General features: G+C 45.4%; 2 protein-coding genes across 7 annotated transcripts in view; both read right to left on the minus strand.

The window, feature by feature from the left end:
• Positions 1-4,196: 4,196 nt before the first annotated feature.
• DDI2 (DNA damage inducible 1 homolog 2) overlaps positions 4,197-22,428 on the minus strand; it is a 19,684-nt gene continuing 1,452 nt past the window's right edge. For 2 of the 6 annotated variants that reach the window (XM_035901810.1, XM_035901812.1), the window contains exons 2-9: positions 21,202-21,331; positions 19,901-20,131; positions 17,318-17,444; positions 15,154-15,281; positions 14,437-14,565; positions 13,562-13,665; positions 12,964-13,153; positions 4,197-8,538 (exon numbers count right to left, since the gene is read on the minus strand). In XM_035901810.1, coding sequence (XP_035757703.1) covers positions 6,734-8,538; positions 12,964-13,153; positions 13,562-13,665; positions 14,437-14,565; positions 15,154-15,281; positions 17,318-17,444; positions 19,901-20,131; positions 21,202-21,331 — 2,844 coding nt within the window. In that variant the 3' untranslated portion in view covers positions 4,197-6,733. Of the gene's footprint in view, positions 8,539-8,634; positions 8,698-10,717; positions 10,885-12,963; positions 13,154-13,561; positions 13,666-14,436; positions 14,566-15,153; positions 15,282-17,317; positions 17,445-19,900; positions 20,132-21,201; positions 21,332-22,428 lie in introns of those variants that run through there. The other 4 variants (XM_035901813.1, XM_035901811.1, XM_035901814.1 and 1 more) reach the window with 4 other exon arrangements.
• KIF17 (kinesin family member 17) overlaps positions 21,262-22,428 on the minus strand; it is a 28,697-nt gene continuing 27,530 nt past the window's right edge. The window contains exon 24 of the mRNA XM_035901877.1: positions 21,262-21,331. The gene's annotated coding sequence lies outside the window, so the exon portion shown is untranslated. The remainder of the gene's footprint in view (positions 21,332-22,428) is intronic.

Genomic DNA, 22,428 nt, shown 5'->3' on the forward strand with positions numbered 1-22,428 from the left:
ACTGTTTGCTCAGTATTTACAGCCCAAATAGAGCAAAAAAACTTTACCCACAACGAGAGGAGCCATCAGGCATTTGTCACAAATGGATAGCAAGGAAGGACGGAGTCACTGTGGTGTATCTCATCTCCTGCAGCGCAGCACAGCACACTAAGTGCAAGCTACCATCCCCCTCAGATACGTACCTTACCATGCAGTGCCATCGTAGGGCACTTCAGTAACGTTGCCAGTGATCCGGAAGGAAATTAAAGAGACACAAGAAATGTTTCAGGATGTAGCAGTATAGATGTAGGCAAGAAAAAATTTAGTATTAGGGAAAAGAAAAACAAACACAGAAGAAACTGCAGGTTTATCGGAATAAGTAAACAGCGAGTCCTGCATCCGTGACCAACACGCAGCCCTGTGAGCACACCTCTGCTTCCACAACCGGGCACAAGTGTTTGTTAACAAAGGGACTCTAACCTAGACGCTCCTTCAGCAGCTGCTGCTGCGAGGGGCTTCAACCACCAACCACTCGCATCCTTCTCTGCGTGACTCAATGCTTTTGTTGGGAATCATGGCAGCACCTTGTAATTAGTAAGCTTGGTTGTCAGAGACAAGCATGTAATAGTGGAGCAATCATCACAGTATGCTTCCAGGGGGGTCCTTCACCCCCAGTTTACCCCCTGAGGAAAAAATCAAAGTAAGGCCAGAGTGAATCAAAAGCTAGGCTGGCCAGCAGGATTTCTCAAATCCCATTCTGGTGACAAACCTGCCCCAAAAGTCATTCACCTGGCAAAAAGCAACACCAGCCACGAGACTGCAGAGAAGCAAGGAAGTGGACCTAAGTGAGCATCACTGCAGAATTTATGAGTGATGGCTCAGCCATGCTTCTTCTGTTGACCATTCTCTGAACTATTCTGGAGCAGGAAGCAGTTATGATGCAACCCTCACCCCTCTGCATCCAGCTCCTACTCTTAATGCAGCGTCTGCACCCACACGACTACTCAAAAAAACCCTTCATCTATAATTTTTAAACTCCAGACCTCTGGGGAGTGGGGTGTGTCCTAATCCTAAAGCATCCATAAAAGATAACCAAAGCACACCAACTTGCAGTAAGCTTTGTTTATTACATAGGGTCTTAACAGCCCTTGGCCGTACGAGGGGCTGCAGATTTAAAAGTGCTAATGGCCCAGTTTGGACAGACTGGGACAATCCCAAATGTGAAGACAACTGTAACCATGGTTAATTTGTACTTGTACACAGTACCAAAAGAAAACCAGCTTCATAAAGCAGAACAGACAAGGCCAAGTGCTCAAAATAGTTTTCAAACAGTCAGAGCATTTAGTCCTTACATCATCTCCCTGCAGAAGAAACTGCAACCAACATTTTGGCTGTATGAAAATGTTGAATGGGGCTGTAGCAGCCCACACATTAAAGCCTTCCCCACCCCAAGACCAGAATTAAAAACATATTTTTGCCTTCCTAATTAATATCTGCCTCAATGACAGAACTTAGCTGTAACAGTGACAACAGCATCACATGTAGAGCTCTGAACACGTGAGGAGCCACTGTCCAAAAACTGCTTTGTCACAGCAACCAATTTGCAACCCTTCGTGTTTTTGAGCATCTCTGCTTATCTGGTACTAACACTGACTGCTCTCTGGATAGCCGAGATTTAAAACGGTCAAGAAGTCAGTGCTTGCATCTGTTTTTCAAAATATGAGAAAGGAATTGCTGCGCCACGAGACAAATGCTGGTGCTTCGGCTTAGCTGACTGCACCACAAGTTTCAGAGGAGGAGGATCCACTACTCCCTCTTTCCAAAACACAACACCAGGAGAATGGGACTTTAAAAAAAGTTACTTCTAACTAGAAGTCATGAGTTTTCTAGGGACATAAATGCCAATTTTTTGATGCCCCAAGAGATGAGCATCCAGCTCCAGGAAAACAGAACCAACTGTCCCCTAATCTGGCTGGAAACGAGGCATTTGCACAGGAGACATGAAGAGCACCTCATTCATTTTTCCAGCAGACCATGCTGCGGCCAAGGGCTACATTTTACCTTGTACTCCAATCCTCTTCCAAGTTCTGCCTGAAGGATTCAACAGCCCATCTCTGTAGAAGGGGAACACATGAATTTCTCATGCCTGTTCTCAGGCCCCGCCACAGATTTCTACTCGTTACATTCAAAACGGCAACATTCATGTTGAGGAAATTCTACTGGCTTTGGAAAAAAAGCCAGAGAAAGATTTGAATGCAGAGATGCTGACCTCAGAAATACAGACAGACCAATCAAGCAACATTATGATAAAGTGTTTATTCTTTTTTTTTTAAATATCAAATTTTTTTTTACACATCAATTTTGTTGATAAACAGTCCCCCAATATTTAAAAAAAAAAAATCAAAAAAAGAATCAAGTGTGTATTACTTTGGGCAGAACCACATCCCATTCTCTGATGACACAACTGCTCCTCCCTTGAGCCACCTGCAAGGACAACCACAGTATGTTCAGCCCAGAAGAGTAAATGACACAACTGCAACCAGCTTTAGGATTCCTGAGTATTGATTCCCTCAAGTTCCTTAAGTGAGTCTGTAAAACTCTTAAGCTAAAAAGCATCAGTCAAAGAGCAACCCAAACTGCTACGCGTTTGGATCATGGACTAAGCCTCATCTACACAGTGCAGGAAGAAATCTCTTGAATGCTTCGGAAGGGAATGACGTACACGAAACCGACCCCATTCCCCAAGCTGACTTCCGAGAGAGGCAGGCAAAACCACCCCTTGATTTCTCCTCTTTGAATTCATGTTAGAGTTCTAGGGAGCCGCTTGGCAAGAAGTCCAAGTCTGGTGAAGAAACCTCTAGGATCTGTTCCTTCTTTTATTGGTAAATGGCATAGTGTTTTAAAGAAAACTTATCTGGAAGTTAAGCATTCAGCAAGTACACTTAAATATTGCTACTTTTGAGAAAAGGAGACGGCAAGAGGGATAGACAGAGACAGAAAGAAGGGAACACGTCTAGGAGGTACAAGGTTAACAGTCCTGGAGACCAAGTGTCTACGTAGAAAGTTGAACATACGTAGCAACAAGGCAGAGATTGTCACGATAACGCAGCATAGCTCAGCTCTGTCCAGCAGCAGGTAAACATGCCGGGGACTGTCACCAGGAAATATTTCCTCCTCTTGTCAGAATTATCTGTGCCCAGAAACTTTCAGGTGTCGATATTTCACTGAACATCACCTCTGAACTCACCTAGAGCCCCATGTACAGAAGCATGCGTCCAGCAAGAGGCCGAGTAAATTCCTTCAGTATCTTTAAGGAGAAGAATACATCTCAGAAACCAACAGCAAGGTATGTGACCACAGTGGCTTCAGGAAACACCCAGAAATAAGCTCTACGGACCCCCAAGGGTCTCCACAGGCGCTGGCATCTTTATGAAGCAGCTTCCGAGTGTTGCTTTATTCTCTATAGATGGACTTGTCATACTGAAATAATTTTGGTAAGCTGATGCGGCATTAGTACGCTGGAGCACCGATGAATGAGAAGGAGGAAGAGCGAAGAGCCTTATTTTCAGCCAGGGTACATGGCTCTTTGGAAATCCAAACAGCTTCTGGCGTTAACCGTATCCCCTGCTCTAGCCAACAAGCTGTAGCAGTCTGCCATCCCTGCTTACACAGAAGTATTCCCCCTTTGTGGGCCAGATAAGCACAGAGGCCGGTTAAGGGATTGCTAAAGGCTGAGCAAAGGATGTGTGCATACAGAAGAGGGGACACACATGCATGTTCAAACAGAAGACAACTTTTAGACAGCACTCACTACATACATGTTCTATTACATTTTATTTTAACCTTAAATGCTCACCCCTGCCCAGATTTTCTCCAACATAAAATCTTGCTCCCCAAAAAGTTATTCTCTAGTTTAGCAGCACGTAGCCATTCACTCAAAGCAAGGCTCTGAAATTAAGAGATTTAAATCACCAGGCTTGGACCAACTTGATAAACAGTTTTACAAGTATTCATTGGTTGGGGGTCAGGCTTTATTTCTAGCAGTTCAAAGAAAGTTACCCAGGAAATTCTAGCACTATTGATAAATGTTTCAGTACAGCTTTGGCAGAAGGGCAGATTTCGAAAATTATATTTGACAAAGAATAAAACCGAGCATTGAAGCAAGTTGGCTGATGCTCTAAAGCTTTTATAGCATAAATTCTGTATATGCAGTCTAAGTAAACGTGGCCATAAAACTAGAGCCTTTAACCAGTTTGGTGCAAAGCAGCAGTACTTCATCTAGCTATTAGCAATCACTTCTAAAAACGTAAAGTGTAAATACGAAAGGGGTATAACGTTGAATGGCTAACATCCAAGAAGCTGGCCACAGATGAACCTGCAGGCTAAGGGTGCCAATTCAGCTCTCGTGCATCCAAGAGGGCCAACCTGCAGCTGGGATCTGCATACCACATGGGGGCTTGCTCCCAGGACCACCTCACCGAGACCCATGGTGTGAATCGGGAGCAGGTTCGGCTGTTTGGACTGAGGATGCTCTGGATCCAAGAGCTGGGAGCTTCATTCTTGTTGCTGCTTTTGATAGTGAACCAGATGCCGATGGGAACGGGTCTAATATCTTAATTCCTAAGGCTTCTAGAGAGAGAGCTGATGACACCACACTCCTGTACCAGCCCAAGTGTTACCCTTTACAGAGGGGACTTTCGCCGATTTGAGGTGCCCGTTGTACAGAGAATATTTTAAAAAAACTTCAGCAAGGGTAACTGACCACTTGCACGATAAAGATCATAAAGCCTTGCCTCAGTAACTCATTCTGAACAGAGCCTCAAGTGAATTACTCGATGCTGCTCTGGCAAGGGGTCCCCAAACAGCCAAGCACTGCTTCCTACCTATGCACAGAGCAACGCCTGCTGCCGGCATCACAGGAAGCAGGATGCAAGCTAAATGTGCCTGGGAGCTCCAGGCCTGGCTGGTACATTCACAGCTCATGCAGAGGCTCCATTCAACAGACAAGAGGAACGCTTTAAAGCTCTTCATTATTCTAAAGGAGTCCTTGGCTACCCAAGCAGCTAAGAAAAATCCGACAACCAGCCCTCACTGACATCAGAAACTCCTGCAATTTCACAGATTAAACCAAATTTGTGGTGTTTTTAAATGCCACCCTGCATGAAAAAAACCTAGCATACACGTAGGCAAATCTGCTAAGCAACAGGGAAAACAAAACACCAGTAACACAGGCCTGAGACAATAACAACAAATGAAAGCCATGAACAAAACCACGTTTCCAGCTGCTGCTGACCCATCACTCCAGGTTTAGCTCAAAGCAGAAAGTTCAAGACGAACACTTGACACAAAGCCACTTCTGAGATTTGCAAGTGGGACTAAGTTCCTACTTAAAATTTGGTATCGTGTTTCAGCCACGCTTTCCTTCCCCTTCCCCAGCCCCAGCAGTTGTTTTGGGTCTTCGCAGAGCATCACGAAGTAATTCATCCCCAAAAAAAGCATCTGGAAAGGGCTTCCTACAGCACAGCCTTGTGAGTCCTCATCATTCAGGCTGCTCACCAGGGACTTCCCAGAAGGCCACGATGGTTATAACGCAGAAGCCACGTCAGGGCATTTGTCTTGTACACCCTACTGGGTAGCCCTCAAGCTTTAAGAGGTATTAAATTAGTACCCCACCAGCCACTCCAGGCTGTCCGCAGTTTGCATTTCCACAGCTGAGAGGCTGATCATCCCCAAACATCGTGATAAACTAGTGCGGAGCACGTTTCTTCATTCTTCTGATTTACTCGGTGCATAAAGAATGCATCCACTGAAACAGTTCATTCTTCCAGGGGCAGAGGGGAGTTAAGAGCCACAATACATGGTTGGTTTGTTAAAACAATTTCAGTGTTAAGGTTTTGCCTTAAAGTGGTTGAGCTTGTTCTTTTGTATGGGGGAAACATGGTGTGGGCAAGGCTAGGAAAAAAAAAAAAAGTAAAATACTCCTTTTCCCTTCCCCACCCCCAATTAATACCAGCACAACTTCAAATAAGTTAAAACGTCTCTTAAGTTTTGGTAGCACCAAATTCTCTCTCTTCCCTTCTTCTATCCCCACGTTGTAAACTTGAACACACTGGCCCAAGAGCATAAAAGGGTTTGGCAAAAACAGGCATCAGCCTTCCCCATGCACAAACAAAAAGCGCACACTTCCGAACACCCTCTCCACCCCTCACTCCTTTTGCAAAGCATTACACGCCTGTGGGCACCTACATACCTTTAGTAGCTGCCACAATAGTTTCATCAGCGTCACAGATGGACCTTGGATTACAAAGCATAGGAGAGCTAAAAAAAAAATCTGCAAAGTCCTTCTGGACAAGCGCTGTTTCGCGTCTGTGCCATACCGAACTCGGCGTGTACCTCCTGTCCTGTGCACGGTCAACTCACTTCACAATCTCCTTTGCGCTGGACAGGGCGGTGATCTTAATGGCTTCTGCTTTTTATTCGTAACATTGGAGCTTATTCTAAAATTGTACATTTAAATAAAAACATTAATTTTAATCCAGTATGCATAATTAAAAGCTATCCTGTCCACACAAGGCTAGGATGTTTTCTTTCCTTTAAAAGGCCAAATCTAACAAGTGAAACAGAAGAGACAAGTTACTTTGGCTGCAACTAATTACAAAATCTGGCTCAACATTCTGCTTGTACATGATGGTGTACAATTTAGATAGGTCCTTTAAAAGAAAAAGGACACCCCAGTCAGCTACCTCTTCCGTAGTTATGTAGGAACAACGATACTCTTGGCTAGCAAAATGAGAAGAGCGAGATCTGCGTTTCCATCTGCTCGTTCCAAAGCCTCAAGAGCTTCCCGCATGGTAAAACCAGCACCGAGGATCCGATCAACATCAGCTGCAGGGAAAGCAGATGGTGGAGAAGCACCTGAGGTGAGTCCAGCAGAGCCAGCTGGTGGGCTCAGCAGTGATTCCTCAGACCCACCCAACGGCCACAGACCTTCAGGAGCAGAACTGCTGCTGCTCCCAGGTGCTCCTGTGAACAGGCTCTGAGTATCTTGAGGTGCACTTTCATCCAAAGCAGGTGTAGAGGAAACGGATGTGTTTTGCTCCAAAGTTGGACTAGTTGGACTCTGATAACCTACTGCCAAAACCTCCGCCTGCTCAGAGGTTGCTGCAGAACTTGCCATGACCGAATCACTCTTACCTGAAAACTTCTGAATCTCTAAAGCACCTTCTCCAAGAGCTGACTGCATGTGACTGACAGACCCAACGCTGATGTTTTCTGTGCCAGAATCACAAGGCTGTTTCTCCTCTGCTCTTCCACCTTCAGACCTCACCTTATAGAAGGAACAACTCTGTTCCTGGCTGGCGGGATCCGAGCCTTTCCGCTCATCTTCAGAAAGTGCCTTACATTCTCCTTTCCGACTGATAATCAAGAGTTTGTGCAGCTCTTTCAAGGCTGATGCTAGAGAGAAACATGGCTCTTCTGAAGGTCTTCCTGGGTCCACATCCAGCTGATGGATGCTGGAGGAGGAAGAGCTGTCTTCAGCTGCCCAATCAGACAACTCATTATGTTTTGCAGGAATCTCACTAGCACTTTTAGACTGCGGGACATCACCAGTGGAAAGGAGATCACTCAAGGAGGATGCAGACCTCAGCGACTCCACCTCCATAGAAAAGGCGTCCGAGTTCAGGTCAGATACACTTCTGTTCTCAGCCTGCTGCTTCTGCTCACTTGCCGAGCTGTGTGCTTCAGCTACAGACTGCTCAACTGCATCTACTTCCATGAAGGATTCTGTATGCGTACAGCTACAGGAGGCTGACACCCGGATACTCCCTTTTGCACAGGGAAGACCTGCTTTCTCCTGTCTGTCTCCTTTCATTTCCATAGGAAGATTTTCTGGCTGGCTGGCTTCTTCCACAACAGGCTTCTCAACCCCACCAACGTGGCAAGGAGGTTCTGGGTCACTTGTCTCAGTTTGCTCCTCCAGATGTTCCTTCTCTGGTTCTTTGCACGTCTGATGGTCTATGGGAAGCTTGTGCTTTTGCTCCTGTTCTGAAAACAGACATACCTCTCTATTTTGCTTAGCAGCAGCGTCAGCCGAACTATTTTCTTTCGTCACTTCCAGAGGGTGTTCCTGACCACGGTCTTGTTCTTTAGCATTATGTTCCTTTAGACTGTCAGCAACAAACGTTTCTTTGAGTGTCTTCTGTGAAAGGCAAGCTGGATTGCAACAGGTTAGCTCCCCTTTCTGGGGAGAAGGGTCGTTATTTGCCAAGGAAGCGTTATTGGAAAGATGCTGTAATAAGAGAGGATGTTCTTTTTCTGGGGTTATCTCGCATTCAGTTGAAGACTCAAAAGACTTGACGGCTCTAGGATCAATGGGCTCTGCGAGGCTAGATTCGGATGAGCAAATGGAAGCAGGGGCAGAGACAGAACGATCAAGTAGTTGATTTGTGGGATTACAGATCTTGGAATTTAGTCCTGAAGACTGGACTGGATTTTGAAACCCATCAGAAGCTGGTAATGAGGGCATTTCCAGTGAGGTAGTTTCTTTGTCACTGTTCTCTAACAGAAGACAGAAAGAAAGAAGTAGTTAGGACACAGGAGAACCACTGTTTTCACTGCAGTAGAGAAAACTCATAAACTGGTGGCTATAAATACCTGGTCTGTGGCCCACTCCAGCTGCAGTAAACACACACTACATGCATCAAGGCTTCTGACGTTCTGTTTGGATTAGGAAACAAACACACCAAACTCGGGTTAGCATTCAGAGCACACCACATGCATGGTTACAGTCCTGCAACCTCGCAGCTCCCCTCCCAACTGTCCATCGAGACAGCACAGGAGCAGCTGGAGCTCCTCATGTTTGCTGCCTTCCAGAAGGAGTTCTGCCTGGGAAATTCGTCACATCAAGTCAAAAATAACTGCTGGAGAACAATTTAAAGGCTGTTCTGTACTATCTACGCCTCAGAGTGGTCCGTGGGTGATACTACACTCCTGATAAAATACACACAGCACAAGGCATGTGTCTAGCACCATACTGGCTTGTTCACTGTACAGCTGAAGATATTCAGGAGCCGTGTTTCAGGGAAATGAGAATTAAGAGGGCATCACAATTCTTGGACTGTGCTCCCAGCAGCTATCGCCTTGCGATGGCTAGTGGCATCACAGGGAGGAGAAGGCGAGCAAACATCAGCTTGCTGTAAAAGGGAAGAGTAAGGATCCTAGGGTGAGAGGCAGAAATCCCCCAAAGGAACTGCTGCCCAAGGCTGGGAAGAGTGAAGCAAAGGAAGAGACAGCCAAAAATCAAACCCAGCTCACTGCTTCCTTCTTCACATGGAGAATGGACGAATTGCAGATCTCTGTTAGTATCACCGAACACTGGGCTTTGTTATCAGGACAGATTAAGTAAGTGAGCTTATCTTGTCAATAGTCTAATCTTGCTAACATATCAGCTCTCATGCTCTTGTTAAATCACTAACATGACCTTTGCTGTAAGAGCGCCTGTTCCTCCATTAAAGCCCTACTCTGCCCAGTGTCAGATAGCCAAACAGCAACCCCGATTTTGTGCTGTGTGATTTGTTGCATTAGTTCCCTTTCCAAAGGCCTCCAAACTCAATGGTCTTAAGGTAAAACAGTGGTATATGTTTAAGTCTTTCTCTTTTTACAGATACCCAGGTGTACTGGGGGCCACGCTCACACGTACAGCCAGGATTTCCTTTAACTTCCACACCATGGAAGAAATCTGCCTTCTTCACCTCAGCTACTTGTTTTTCTTTTATTTTCTGTTAAATACAAATGGTGCGCTATATGCTGTGATACCGCACCTCCAATCAATACATTTTGGTATAAAATACAACAGCCGTCGCACAGGGCAATCCCTTCTGTTGGCTGCACATCTGGTCTTAATGCAGCTATGGCAACTTGGCAACGCTGGAGAATTAAAAAAACAGAATTATTCTGCAGATTTTCTCTGTTCATCTTTCGTAAGGGTGGCAAAGAGGCTTGTGACACAGGATACTGATGAAAACCGGAGGGATCTTTTTCTGTTTCTACACAGTAGAATTACGTTCACACTCTCTGCTCCCAAGCCAATCCTTTAGAGAGGAAGCAGAACTGTCTTTTGACTCAGTGGATTGGTAATGAGGGCCTGATCAGTGAAATGCATCAGGGATTTGCAGTCTTTTATACAGCAGAAATAGCTGGTATTCTGCCAAGCGCTCCTCAGCATCATCCTCCTCCCAGGGTATCTACGGGAGCTGAACCCCAGCCTCATCAAGGTTATTGATCCAGCTAACACCGGGAACAAATTCTCCACAAAGCGCACCATCAGGGATAAATTCCTCTCTATATTAGGAAAAGCCTGAGTTGCATATGAGGTGGCAGTGCCTTTCCTCTATCAAGGCTGGATGAAAAGCTGTATACGGGGCAAGCCACCTGAATATTCTTCCTCCTAAAGCAACTGTAGCTCTGCTGCCCGTTTTGCAAATCCTCCGCAATCACAGAATTGTTATCAGTGGTGGTAGTAGGGAAAACACTGCATACTGGCAGGGAAGAGCAGGCTCGCAGACGTAAATGAAGCGGATGTGGAGAATCTAGACCACAGCAAAACACACCAGGGCTCCAGCAAGTCAGCTGACAGAAACCATGAGGCTTGCTAAAAGTGGGCTTCAGGGGATCAAATAAAGCTCAAGAATAATCCAGGTGAACTCAAAATGAGAACTTTAATAGCCTACAGACGTACGCAGTGATTTCTGTTGTACCATCTACCAGAAGGCAGCACAAATTCGAGCTGTCATGAAAGAACACAGGCCTTGCGGAGAGCTGAGCTTCCTCGGTCCTGCATTATGTTCTTTCCCTCTTCAGTTTCCTGTTCTTTCACTTGATTTTCCTGGTACCACCTAGCAGCAGCTAATAATTTTGGAAGAGAGGAAGAGGGTATACATTAATATTCTGACATCTTAGGATATAGCCTGTGAGCCAGAGGCTTGTCATATGTCTAAGATGTACACACAACCTAAACAAGACCTACCTCAGTTCTGTGCATGGGTGTTCTACAAGAATTAAGTGCACACACAAAATGGATCTCTTATTCTCACAAATCTTTGACATTCCTCTAGGGCTCAGCATCAATGGAAAACGGCAGACTGCTGATTAGTCTGAACAAAGCCACGTGGTCTTTAGAACTGTATCGGTACATAAGCAGCTTTGATTTAAGTAATTTTTGTCACTTTTCATTTTAAAGCATTTGACTAAAATCCTTTTGAGGATTTAGACTCATATTTTGAGCCAAGGTTTGCTTTTTATTTGACCCTTTCAGCAGAGAACTAAGTCCAACCAACCATGATGTCTGCAAAGTCTCATCCAAAATAGAAAGAGATTGCAAAACCATGCCAGGCTTCATCAGGCTCAAAGTTTTAACAGGAAAAGAACCAATATTTACATCTGCACATTTCCTCTGCCAGGTTATGTGAAGACACATGAGCCCTAGGTACCAAGCCCGACTTTTAGCTATGTCAAAATCTGGCGGGGCAAGGTCAAATCTATTTTTGTGTTTCTCTCTACTTGCTGCAACTTAAGTTAATAAGCATTCAAATCTGGCTTTCAAAGTCAAATGTGTAAACCATTTCTTGCCGATTCATTAAGGCCAGGCTTTCCTCTCAAGGTTTTTACATCTCTGGAAAACTTATATTCTTAGAATGGAAAAAAAATTGGTCAAAGGGACCAGTAAGCACAGCCCTGTGCTCCCCTGCATGTAAATTAGTTATTTGCAAGAAAGTCATCGCTTACTCTTTGGACTATCAGGCAGCAACTGGGAAGTGTTGAAGACGACATCAGTGCATTACAACTGGTAGCAATAAAAATGTTGAAGAAATCAACTTTATCAGCTTAAACGTGACCCAGCAAAGAGTTTTATACATGTGTGGAAAGCAGAATCTTACCGCGTGGTTTGCAAGGAAAAATTAGCAGTAAAACTCAAAAGTCTCTATGAAACACTTGCATATAAAATGTTATCTTTGAAAGTTTTGGAAAAGGCCTAAGGAATACACTTTGTAAGGTATTCACAGTTTCACTGTGATAGCAGGGAAAAAAAAAAATGAAGCTTTCCTCTAGTCAAAAACTGAAGTTAAGGGAGGAGTTAAACAGAAACACTGTTTCAGACAGTTTGGCTCATAGCTAGGTGTTCAGCTATTTTGGCATCCCCGCTTCACTAAATTTTGCAGCTACCAAGTATCTTCCATAGCCCAGTCAGTCTGCACTTGTGCAGCTCACAGATTCCAGAGGCACAGGGAACAAACCTATGGGGAGGGTGAAAATTCTCTTTGCAGATCACATGAGACTGATGATACACATTAGCATGTGAATTCAGCTGCTTCTTTTGAAATTTAGAGCAACAGTAATCTTCAGTAAGAGAAGCAATTCACCCTCCAAGGGCACATGCACCATTCTAAGGAAAAAAAAAATGCTGAAGTAGTACTATTTCTAAAAATTATCATGAAAAACTGTCATGCCCAGAGATTTGTATTTACTGCTACAGCTCCTCTGTTTTTATATGCTGTGGCTATTAAGAACAGGATTTGCAGAAGACTCCACAAAGCTGTCCACACATGAGGTTCCTAAAATACCACACAACTGAACCACATCTCTGACTTAGGCACTACCCCTCCACCCAGGCAAGTGGGTGCAAGAGACAACCAGTTATCTCCACAACTTTGAAGGCCAAGAAACCAGAGCGGGTAGGAATTTGCAACGAGAGCACAAATTAAACAGCAAGCACCCCCAAATGCCTTCATGCAGACACATTTTACTGTACAGAAAGGAAGAGAGAAGTGCAGTTAGAGGCCACAAGCAAGAATAAAGCCCCTTTCCCTCCAGCATTTACTCGCTGATGCTGGATGAGACTGGGAGCTGAGAAGGGGCTGACAGACATCCTGACGCACAGCAAGAAAACTATGCCGATCAGTATTTCAACTGGGCTCATCCTGGTACCTGCTTCCTCTACGGACTTCTGTATTGCTTCTGCTAGTTCCTGGTCTGCAATCTCCTCCGGCCGCATGTCTTCCCTCCCAGCCCCATAAGCCAGCCGGGCACACTCTGGGAGCTCGCCTTCCGGGAGGAATGTGGTCTGCGAGCCAGTCGTGCCGATCACTAGTACATTCTTCTTGAGATCAATTGAACACTGTGAAAGAGCATCGAGAGATCAGGGGCCTGTGTAAGAGCCAGCCAATTCCCGGAGAAGGAGGAGAGACAAGGTTAAACAATACATTTCCAATGGGAACAGCTCATAGCAGCAAAGTGGGCCAAGAGCACCAGCCATAAACAAAGGGCTCCATATGACTTGATTTGTAGTAAATCATTCAGTTGGAAAGCTCTGAGCATCTTTGATGAGAGCAAAACACTTCCAGGAGCAGCCAGACACCCTATAGCCATCCATGATGTATGTAGTGTATGTACTTCTTTCGTAACTGTCTGGAAGATAATCCACCATCAACTTTCCCCAGAAAAACCCTACTAAATTCACAGGCATGGCATTTATGTTGCACTTATCACTTAACTTGGAAGAGACAGTAACCGTTTCAAAAGATACCTGATGCCGCTTCAGCATATCCAGTCCTAGAAGCATGTCCATGGGCTGCTCTTCAAGGATCGAGAAGGAGCATGCCAGGAAATCCCCTTCAATCTGGACCTGAGCTGAAACGCAAGGGACAAACATTACCACCTTGCAACAGTACAGCAACAGCAAATCTACTTTCTGCTCTTCCATCTCCTGGGAAAGGTCTGCACAAACGTGCTGGGTAAATCTGAAACCAGAGCTCTGTCTGGGTCATAGAATGTCCAGCCCTGTGCAAGCCCCAGGACTGCCAGGCCTGCCTTGGTCTCAAGAAGTTAATTATTTTAAAAGCTGACCTGCTCTAGAGCCTTAAGTACTGCTTATCTAGCCCTCTGAGCTAGAGGAGCTGCGTACGGCTTGTTAGAGCACGAGTCTGAAAAGCAACAACAGTGAAGAGAATTGATTTTTCAGCAATAAGGACAATCGTCTCTCCTCTGGAAAGCCCACAGAGGAACACAGCCTTCTCTTCCCAAAGGAAAATGAAACACTCCACTGTACTGGAATCCCTCCTGAGCAACTCACACTGCCCACTAGTCCCACCCCAAAGAGGGAAGATCCTGCTATTTCACATTAGCCCTGCTTTTGGCACCCAGAGTCAACACGTCCTCTGAGCTAAAGACTCCCTCACCTAAAAGTGTCGAGGTAATTCCATTAAAAAAGGCATTAAATGGGACAGAAGCCAGAGCACTGTGCCCCAGTCCAATGAACATATTGCAGATGCGCTTCTATTTTACTCTGTGGGAGTTTCTAACAATTATAGCATTAAAACCAGATACTCCTCAGTGCCAAGACTGTGGGAAATGCAGTCAAACTGCCCCTAAAGCTGCCCAGAGAAGAATGCCGGTACTTACCTAAGTGCACTCTGCCAATTATTTTCTGCGTCCCTACACCTTTAGCAATGCCGGCCCATCGCCGATCTACCAGCCTCATTATGTTGCACCTTTCAGCACAAGCTTGGCTCATGATGGTCATCTGGGCACCTACCAGCAAGAAAACTGGTGTTAAATCCTGACAGCTCATCACAAATTAAAATTCTCTCCTGGAAGGGCTTAAGATCTTGCACTCGGCAGCCAGGAAACCACACTGCATCAGCAACTGCATTAGGGCATTAAAGGCTTCCTGTGAATCCCACTGCACTGAACTGACTGTGTACACACAGATCAGCACTGACAGTAAAGGATGTGTTACTGTCGAGCTGGAATAATCCCAAGTACTTTCCCTTTAAGGCTATAGACGGGAAGCACAACATTAAAGGCACGCAAAATTCCCCCATCTGTAAAATGAGATAAGACACACACGTGGCAGCGACCTTTCTGGCATCGCAGCCCCAGAAATTCTCACAGGAGCCTTGATCTGGGGCATTCAAGCACTCGTGCGTGCTCTGCTTTTTGCTCTGTTCACCTTAAACAATGCCCAGGCTGCTCTTGGGTTTTAATTAGGTGCTTCAAGATCTTGTAATGCAGCGCTTTATTATGGAATTTTGGGGCAAAACTTCTGGAGCATTTACAGTCTCCCTCAGCGAGGGAAAGGAGAGTGTGGAAAAAGAGGTGAAAATGGGGGTGATTCACCTGAGTCAACAAAGGCTTTCACTGGATGTCCGTTGACTTTGCAGTTAATATACAGCATCACCACCTGGCCAAAACTCTCGGGGGCCTCTTCCATTGCTATCGTCATATTTTCTTCAATGTTTTGTTGCCTGAATTTAATGGCAAAGATGGAGAAAAATCAGACCTTCTGTCAGCTGAACCTTATAAGCATCCCTCTGACTTACAAACAGATCTGGTCATCCCACCCACTGCAGCTCACCTTACAAACAGCATGTTTAAACCACAACCAAGATGCTTCATTAGCTAAACAGAGCCTTCTTCGCAGAGGGATTGCCAGTCATGATCTGGGCTTAACCCAGAGACACCAAGTTGCTTCCCAGCAGCCGTGAAGACTGCTCCTTCCAATACCTTGCCTAACCCACACGGCAGCACCAGGCGACCTTCTTGTTTGCAACAGAAACCTGTCACCACAGAGTTAACCTGGAGAACTTGTAAGTGAAAAACCTGCGTATTTATTAGTCACTCTAAAATAAAAGCGCTGAGGGCACACGATGTTGCCAGTAGCTACAACGCTGGAATCCCACACAGCAGCTGAACGTTAAAATCCTCCAATGTTTCCCTGCTATCTTTCCTTTTCCAGGCACAGGAAAGGAGGGAGGTGAGCAAAAACACACCAAGAACACCACCACAAGCACAAGCTCTCACTGCAAATTCCAGCCTACAGAAGAAATGCTCTTCAAGAAGTCCATCACGGCCCCTACAGTAATCTTAGAAGCAGGGGATATCCATAGCGACTGCATCCAAAATAGCTTTATCTACCAGAAAGGGAAAAGGGCTTCCCATTTTGATGCCATTTTACTTTCCCTCCTAAGTAGAGGAAGGGGAAAAACTGCAAGCTCCTCTCTTACCCATCTTCCGTACTGTGGTAGCCTTCCCATGACAGGATGGGTAGACGTGGTTTCTTGGTGGGGAAGGAAAACAGGAGACCTAGCTGGCTTGGGACCTAAAGCACCCTACTGCCATCTGTCCCGCTTCATAACAAAGAGCCACACGTTGTCCTGTCTTTTATTATTTAAGCTTAAATCGGATATGCAGTGGTTAATCTTCAGTTTGTTCTCTTGCCAAATTCTGTTTTCTCTGTGCTTGACACCCTCTCCACTTGGAGGACAGAGATGTGTCTCCAAAAATATGATGCTTGCAATAGCTTCCAATCAATCTTGGGCAGAGCGCATCTAATTAAGCAAGGGGTTCAGAGAAACTAAGTGGGGTGTGAAATCTGGGGACTGCTAGATGCCCAAACTGTTCCCTAAGAGCTGCACAGCCTTGGGCACATCACCCTTATCTGTCACCTCATCTATGGAGGAAGGAAATAATTCCCATGCCTCCGAGCAACATTTTGGTATCTACAAATGTATATTTTTCTGCATTGCTAAGCTAAGCATTTACCCAGCACCAACACCTTGTCACCCATAACGCAAGAACGACTCTCATCACAAATTAATTTTGGTTATGACCAACTCTGAGCCTGTATCACAAAGACATTTCTTTACTGGGGAAAAAAAACCCCTCAGTCATGTTCTGACTCAAGGATTTATCACTCAATTTAAGAAATCTAGCCTCAGCCTAATGCAATTACATTTGGAAGACAGCAAGAGGGAGCAAGCGCTGGTGAGCAGAATGTATTTCTACAGAACATCTGACAGCAGTGATGTTCAGAGTCTGGAATTAGCCAGAGAGACAAAACAGTCAGCAGTACACAAAACCAAATCTCAGAGGCAGCTAGGAGAAATGACACCACATGGCTGCACAGAGAGCTCAGCTCAGTGACTAACACAGGCCCAGCTCTCCAGTTCAAAACACGCCTGTGACACCCAAGTGCCACCTCTCAAGAGGATCTTGGCTAAGCGCTTCCCACGAGTGCTCTTGTTTCAGAAGGGACCAGCTTAGGCAGCTCTGGGACATCACACGCATGGACAGTGGTGCTGCCGCCTCATGATCTGTGCTCAACTGGATACATCTAAAGGCAAAGGTGGCTCAGAGCATTGCCCTAGAGGCATCTTAAGGCAGGATCTAAACACGCTCCTTGCATACTCCAAGAAAAAAGCATCACGGATGGATGCAAGCGCCCTGTGGAAAAAAAGCGCCGTGAAGACCTCCAAAGCCCGCAGCGACTTTGGTTCGCTACCTTATGTCTTCTTCTATCTTGGCCTGTGCCTCAAGATCAAAAGGGTCAGCTGAGTAGAGTCGGATCCTCTCCTGCTCCCGCCGGGCTCGGTCCTGCTGTTGCTCCAGCAACACCCTGGTGAACTTCTCTGTAGTAACAAGGAGATAGAGAAATGTTTTTTACTGGAAATTACTCTTACAAATCCAAGTTCTGGCACAGCAAACTCTTCTTTTTATGCCAGCATGCACTCAGGAGTAGACTCAGCAGCACAAGCAAAAAAGGCTTCATCTGAAGGCAGCATGGATGGACCTCAAAGGATCAGTGGCAATGATGATCTTAAAGGTCTTTTCCAACCTAAACCATTCTATGGTTCTATGGCAAACTTGGGAACCCACTGAGATGAAAGCCAGCTGGACGTAGCTCTTTCTCCTTGTGTCTGCCACCCAAACTCAGCAAAATCAAACTCAATTTCTTTGCATGTACATTTTTATATGGAAGAAAAATGGAAAAAACATGAAGACACCAGTATTTAAAACAGAGAGCTGCCATTAAAACAGGAATTCATTCTTCTGTAGCAGCAAGAATTGCCTACACAATACTCAAAAAAAAAAAAAAAAGAAAACCCAGCTGCAAAAGCAGCAGACAAATGAGACCCAAAGCCGAAATCGGGATTACAGAACAAGCACAATTCAAATGAGAAGCTTGAGCGCACGTGTATTTTGAAGAAGCTTCAGGGAGAGACAGAAGTGAGATTTCATAGCTCTCAGTAAGATCCACAAGAACAGCTTGCAAAAATCTATCATGTTTTACACACAGCAATCCCCAGTAAAATAACAGCCTGTAGATCCAGCAGAGCAAAGGCAAAACTGTAAGACATAAAAAGGCTAACAACAAAACTTACTTTAAACCAAAGCAACATAGGCACAGACAGAGACACTGCAATCCTAAAGCTGAATGCCCACTGCTGAAATCAAGAGGTCCTAGGCGGGACATCTGCTTCACAAAGTCTAGTTGCACGTTTTAAGGACACCAATTTTAGATCCCCACATTTTGGATGGCCTCTGGTTATTTTTTACTACTTGGATGTGATCGCATACGTTCCCAAAAGGACTTGGCAATAAAGTAAGTTCTGTAAACACAGAAGGTTGTGGGTTTGCTTCCAGAAATGCAGTTCCCATGAAGCAGCTCTCTGGCTCAAAGGCTGTTACATGTTCAGGAAGGCACTGGGTATGTTTTCTTGTTTGTTTTTTTTTTTTTTCTTTAGATTAGGCTTCTGTATAGCAGGTGCCTTCTAGAGCGCTTGCAGTGCATCCAGCACAGTCACGTGGCATCAATCCATGTGTATATTTGGGCATCAGAGCCAGAGCTGAACTGGATCTGTGCCCAAATAACGGTAGTAGCAGTACAGAACGATGAGAGCATAACCAGCTCAAACCGCTTCCTTCTGACAGCCCACTGCGGTGATTTGGGACTAAAAATGCACATCTGATTCTAAGTTTAATGTGAACAACAACACAGATCAGCAGATAAGCCTGTTCTGAGTGTCTTCAGCCTAACCTCTCGTTCTCTGTGCAGAGAGCAGCACATCTTCTCAAGGTGATGGGAAAAAACTGCAGCGCTATGGACGCAGCGCTTGCAAGAAGTGTGAGGAAGCTTGAGAGCACAAAGGACATGGGTTTGATGTTGGATATGAACTCAAGTCAGAATTAAAAAATTAAATAGCCTGACAATATCCATGCAAGTTCCCTTCTAGCTTCCTTTGACGGAGAAAAATCGCTAGGATGGAACCTTGAAAGTGGAAAAAAAAGTCTCCTGCTAAAGCTCCTTCTCTTCATTCATTTCCCCAAACTCAACAGGATTTAGCTCCTAACTAACCATCTCACAGAGGTTTAGAAGCACATCTTCCGATGCCCGAAACACCACTCCCTTTTCACACTGAAAGGACACTAGAGTTCAAAGCTTTCATCATGTGAAGAACGAGGGACCAACACCAGCTACTCACCTGCAGAGGAAGCGAAAGACACAGTACTAGGCTTCAACTGTGCCCAAAATACATCAACGCTTTCAAGATTAACAGATAGTTAAACATTTATGACTATTCCTATTGAAAAAGCTCCCTAAAGACGCTATTTGCTTGTTCCTTTCCCTCTCCCTCTCTGACGACCGCTTCCACAGCAGCTAATCGTTACGGACAGAGTTGGTTTTATAGCGTACAGCTCTCTGCTGAGGTCTCAGTGGGCTCTGGGATGCAGCAAATGCAACACCATTACTGGAAAACGTGCATTTGGAGTCTTAGCATAATTGGGAGCTGAGCCACTTGTCTTCACAGAAACTCGACCTATCTGTGCATCTGTTACTTCAAAGTAGGGGATAGAGGATATTAAAAAAGCCAAGCAGGAGAAATACGCTTAACTTGCTAGAAACAGTCTTGTTAGAAGGAGAAGAACTCTGCCCCGAGTACTCCCAACCGGCACCTTTTATCAGCACCATCAATGAGTTAGCAGCGAACATCCCGGCTAGTTAAAAAACCTGCAGCTGCCTTTTATTAGAACTGAACTCAAACAGATTTAAAACCACCTCCTGCAGATTAAAAACCCAACTTACCGAGGTCTCCACTGAGCAACGCTTCCGCCAAGGGCGGATTGCGCTCCTTCAGCAGGGAGAGCTCGTGGGGATTCGCAAGCAACATCTCCCGTAGCAGCGCCGGATTGTCCAAACCCTGAGGGAATGAAGGTGCATCAGGAGGTGACGGGCGAAGACGCTGTGCTGGTGGCTGATGCTGCTGACTGGACGTCCCAGGAACCGCGATGCTGCTGAAGTCTATCCTTGGCAGACCTTCAGGAAAAAGGAGTCAGAGCTTCACGTTTACAATTCGGCTTGAAAAACAGTGGAAAAATCGTGGGAAGGATGAGCCGCTCTTAATGCTACAGCATTAGACCGGATTCTGCAAACAGCAATTTGTGTCGGAAGCATGGCCACGTCCTCAGGTTACTGGGTTAGGAATGCTAGCACGTATTTATGTAACTGGTCTACCCTTCCCTCTGGCCCATTTTTTATCCCCTGAAATGCACTTACTGAATCGCACACTGGTTATTTCCAGCTTCACAAATGCAAATACCACACGGAGAGATGGCAAGGCTAAACCCGGTGTCTCTAAGGCACTTCTGAATCTCTTGGATTAAAAAAAAAAAAAAAAAAAAAAAAGCAGGGGGGGCGGGGGAGGGGAAAAAAAACCAACCCACAACATCTCTGCAGACCTGCATTGCAGGTACCAACTGCAGGTACCAGGAGGACGAGGACCTCAAGCAATGCTCCCACGCCCTTCTCAGCCAATGGTACCTGCCTTTCCAGTGACATTTTGTGACGGGGATTTGCTTGGAATCGCTACAGAAGGCAGGACGGAGGAGCAGGGCTCTACTCAGACATTATCTGAGGAGCATTTCACGCAACTGTACGACAGGGTTTGTTAAGATGCGGCTTCCCTGTCACAGTACAGATTCAGAGCACACATCACAACAGCCTGTTAACGTGTCTGCGCCACACAGACCGCATATTATTGCACTATGACGCCAAGCAGGAAAGGGAACCAGTGGTCGTATGAAAATTCACACGCCTTTACAAAAACTGTTGTTCTGAACCAGTTACCTTCCTCGCTTTCCCTGTTATTTCCCCAAAAGAACAGTAAAATCATATTCGCTTCCTTGGAATTAAAAAAAAAAAATAAATAATTAAATAACAAGCCCCTTAGCTAATTTTAAGAGCCCCCTGCCTCATCCCTAGCCACCCTCCCTTCCTAAGTGTTTTGCCTAGCAAGGCACTAAAGGAGATGGACAAGAGACGGAGTTGATGTTTGATAAACAGTGAGATCTTTGCACCCTCAAAAGTTAGCACAAATCCTTTCTCACCTGGGAAACGGATGGAGGGCCGCGGCTCTACGGTCTCTTTCTGTCGCAAAATCACCACGTCCCCGTCTTTCAAGCCATAGGAGGCCAAAGATCTGTTGTTGTCGGTTAGAGGCCGCTCCGCATAGACTATCTGTTCGTGAAGAGAGCGCAATGAAAAACACCACGCGTCACACAGCGGAAAACGTCTTGCTTTTTTTTATTTTTATTTTTTTAGGGAAGCATTCCGGTAAATGCTCTGGACACATCTCAAGCTTCAGACGGGAAGGTGTGCAATTCTCGCCACGGGCAGGCCCTGCCAAAGCACCTCAGCCTCAGGCACAGGGAGACCTCGACAAGTACGGGGTTGGACAACGACACAGAGTGGGTATTACCGAAAGCCGGCAGTGGTTTCTTGAAACCCAGTATCTCAGAGAAGAGCTGATCTCTCTTAATTAGAGGCCGAGATTTTTAATGGAAGGAGAGCCTTGCACCAGGGCTGTTTGCCACATGTTTCCTAAATCCAGTCTCTACGATTACACAACTCACAGCCATCTTCTACAGCGTTATCTGCCCCCCAAGTCAGCGCCTACTGACCAAGAACCAACTGCACACATGCAGGCAGCATCGATCAGGATTGACCCATGGAGGATCCAGTCCAATATCTGTGATCTCCGCCGTTTCCCACGCCATGGTTCCCCAGCATAACCAGTTTTACAGGGACCTCAATGATTAGCTCAGCGATTTCCAGTTTACTTCAGTGATGTGACTCTATCCAGACTCGAGGGTTCAGCACCCAAAGACACCACTCCTGAGACTGCAGTCAGTCTGTGGCAGGGAATTAACTTCTTTTGATTATGAAACACAAAGTCGCGCCATTTTCTGTTATGATAATCTGCTTAACAAGGGGTCTGCAGATTAAACATGAAAACATACCAAGATAAAAATGAATAATCACCATGAGAACATTTCTGTTAACATCCGATCTGTAATACCTACAGATGTCCTAAATTACAGGGAAGCAAAAGAAATAAATTTAAAAGCGCTTTATGGGAATGGAAGTTCCCAGAAACGGTATCTGCTAAACATTAAGGTTTCTGTGCCTCCATCGGAGCGCGACCAGACTAGGCAGATCGGCTCAACAGTCTCCTACCCCTGGCAGGAGTCCAAAGGAAGAAGAGCCAGAGAACTCAGCCTAAACCCGTCGAGCATACGATGGAATTTCACGTTTACCATCTCGTTTAGCAAGAC

Source organism: Egretta garzetta, unplaced genomic scaffold (genome assembly GCF_000687185.1).
Source record: "Egretta garzetta isolate BGI_Z169 unplaced genomic scaffold, ASM68718v1 scaffold69, whole genome shotgun sequence".
NCBI lineage: Eukaryota > Metazoa > Chordata > Aves > Pelecaniformes > Ardeidae > Egretta > Egretta garzetta.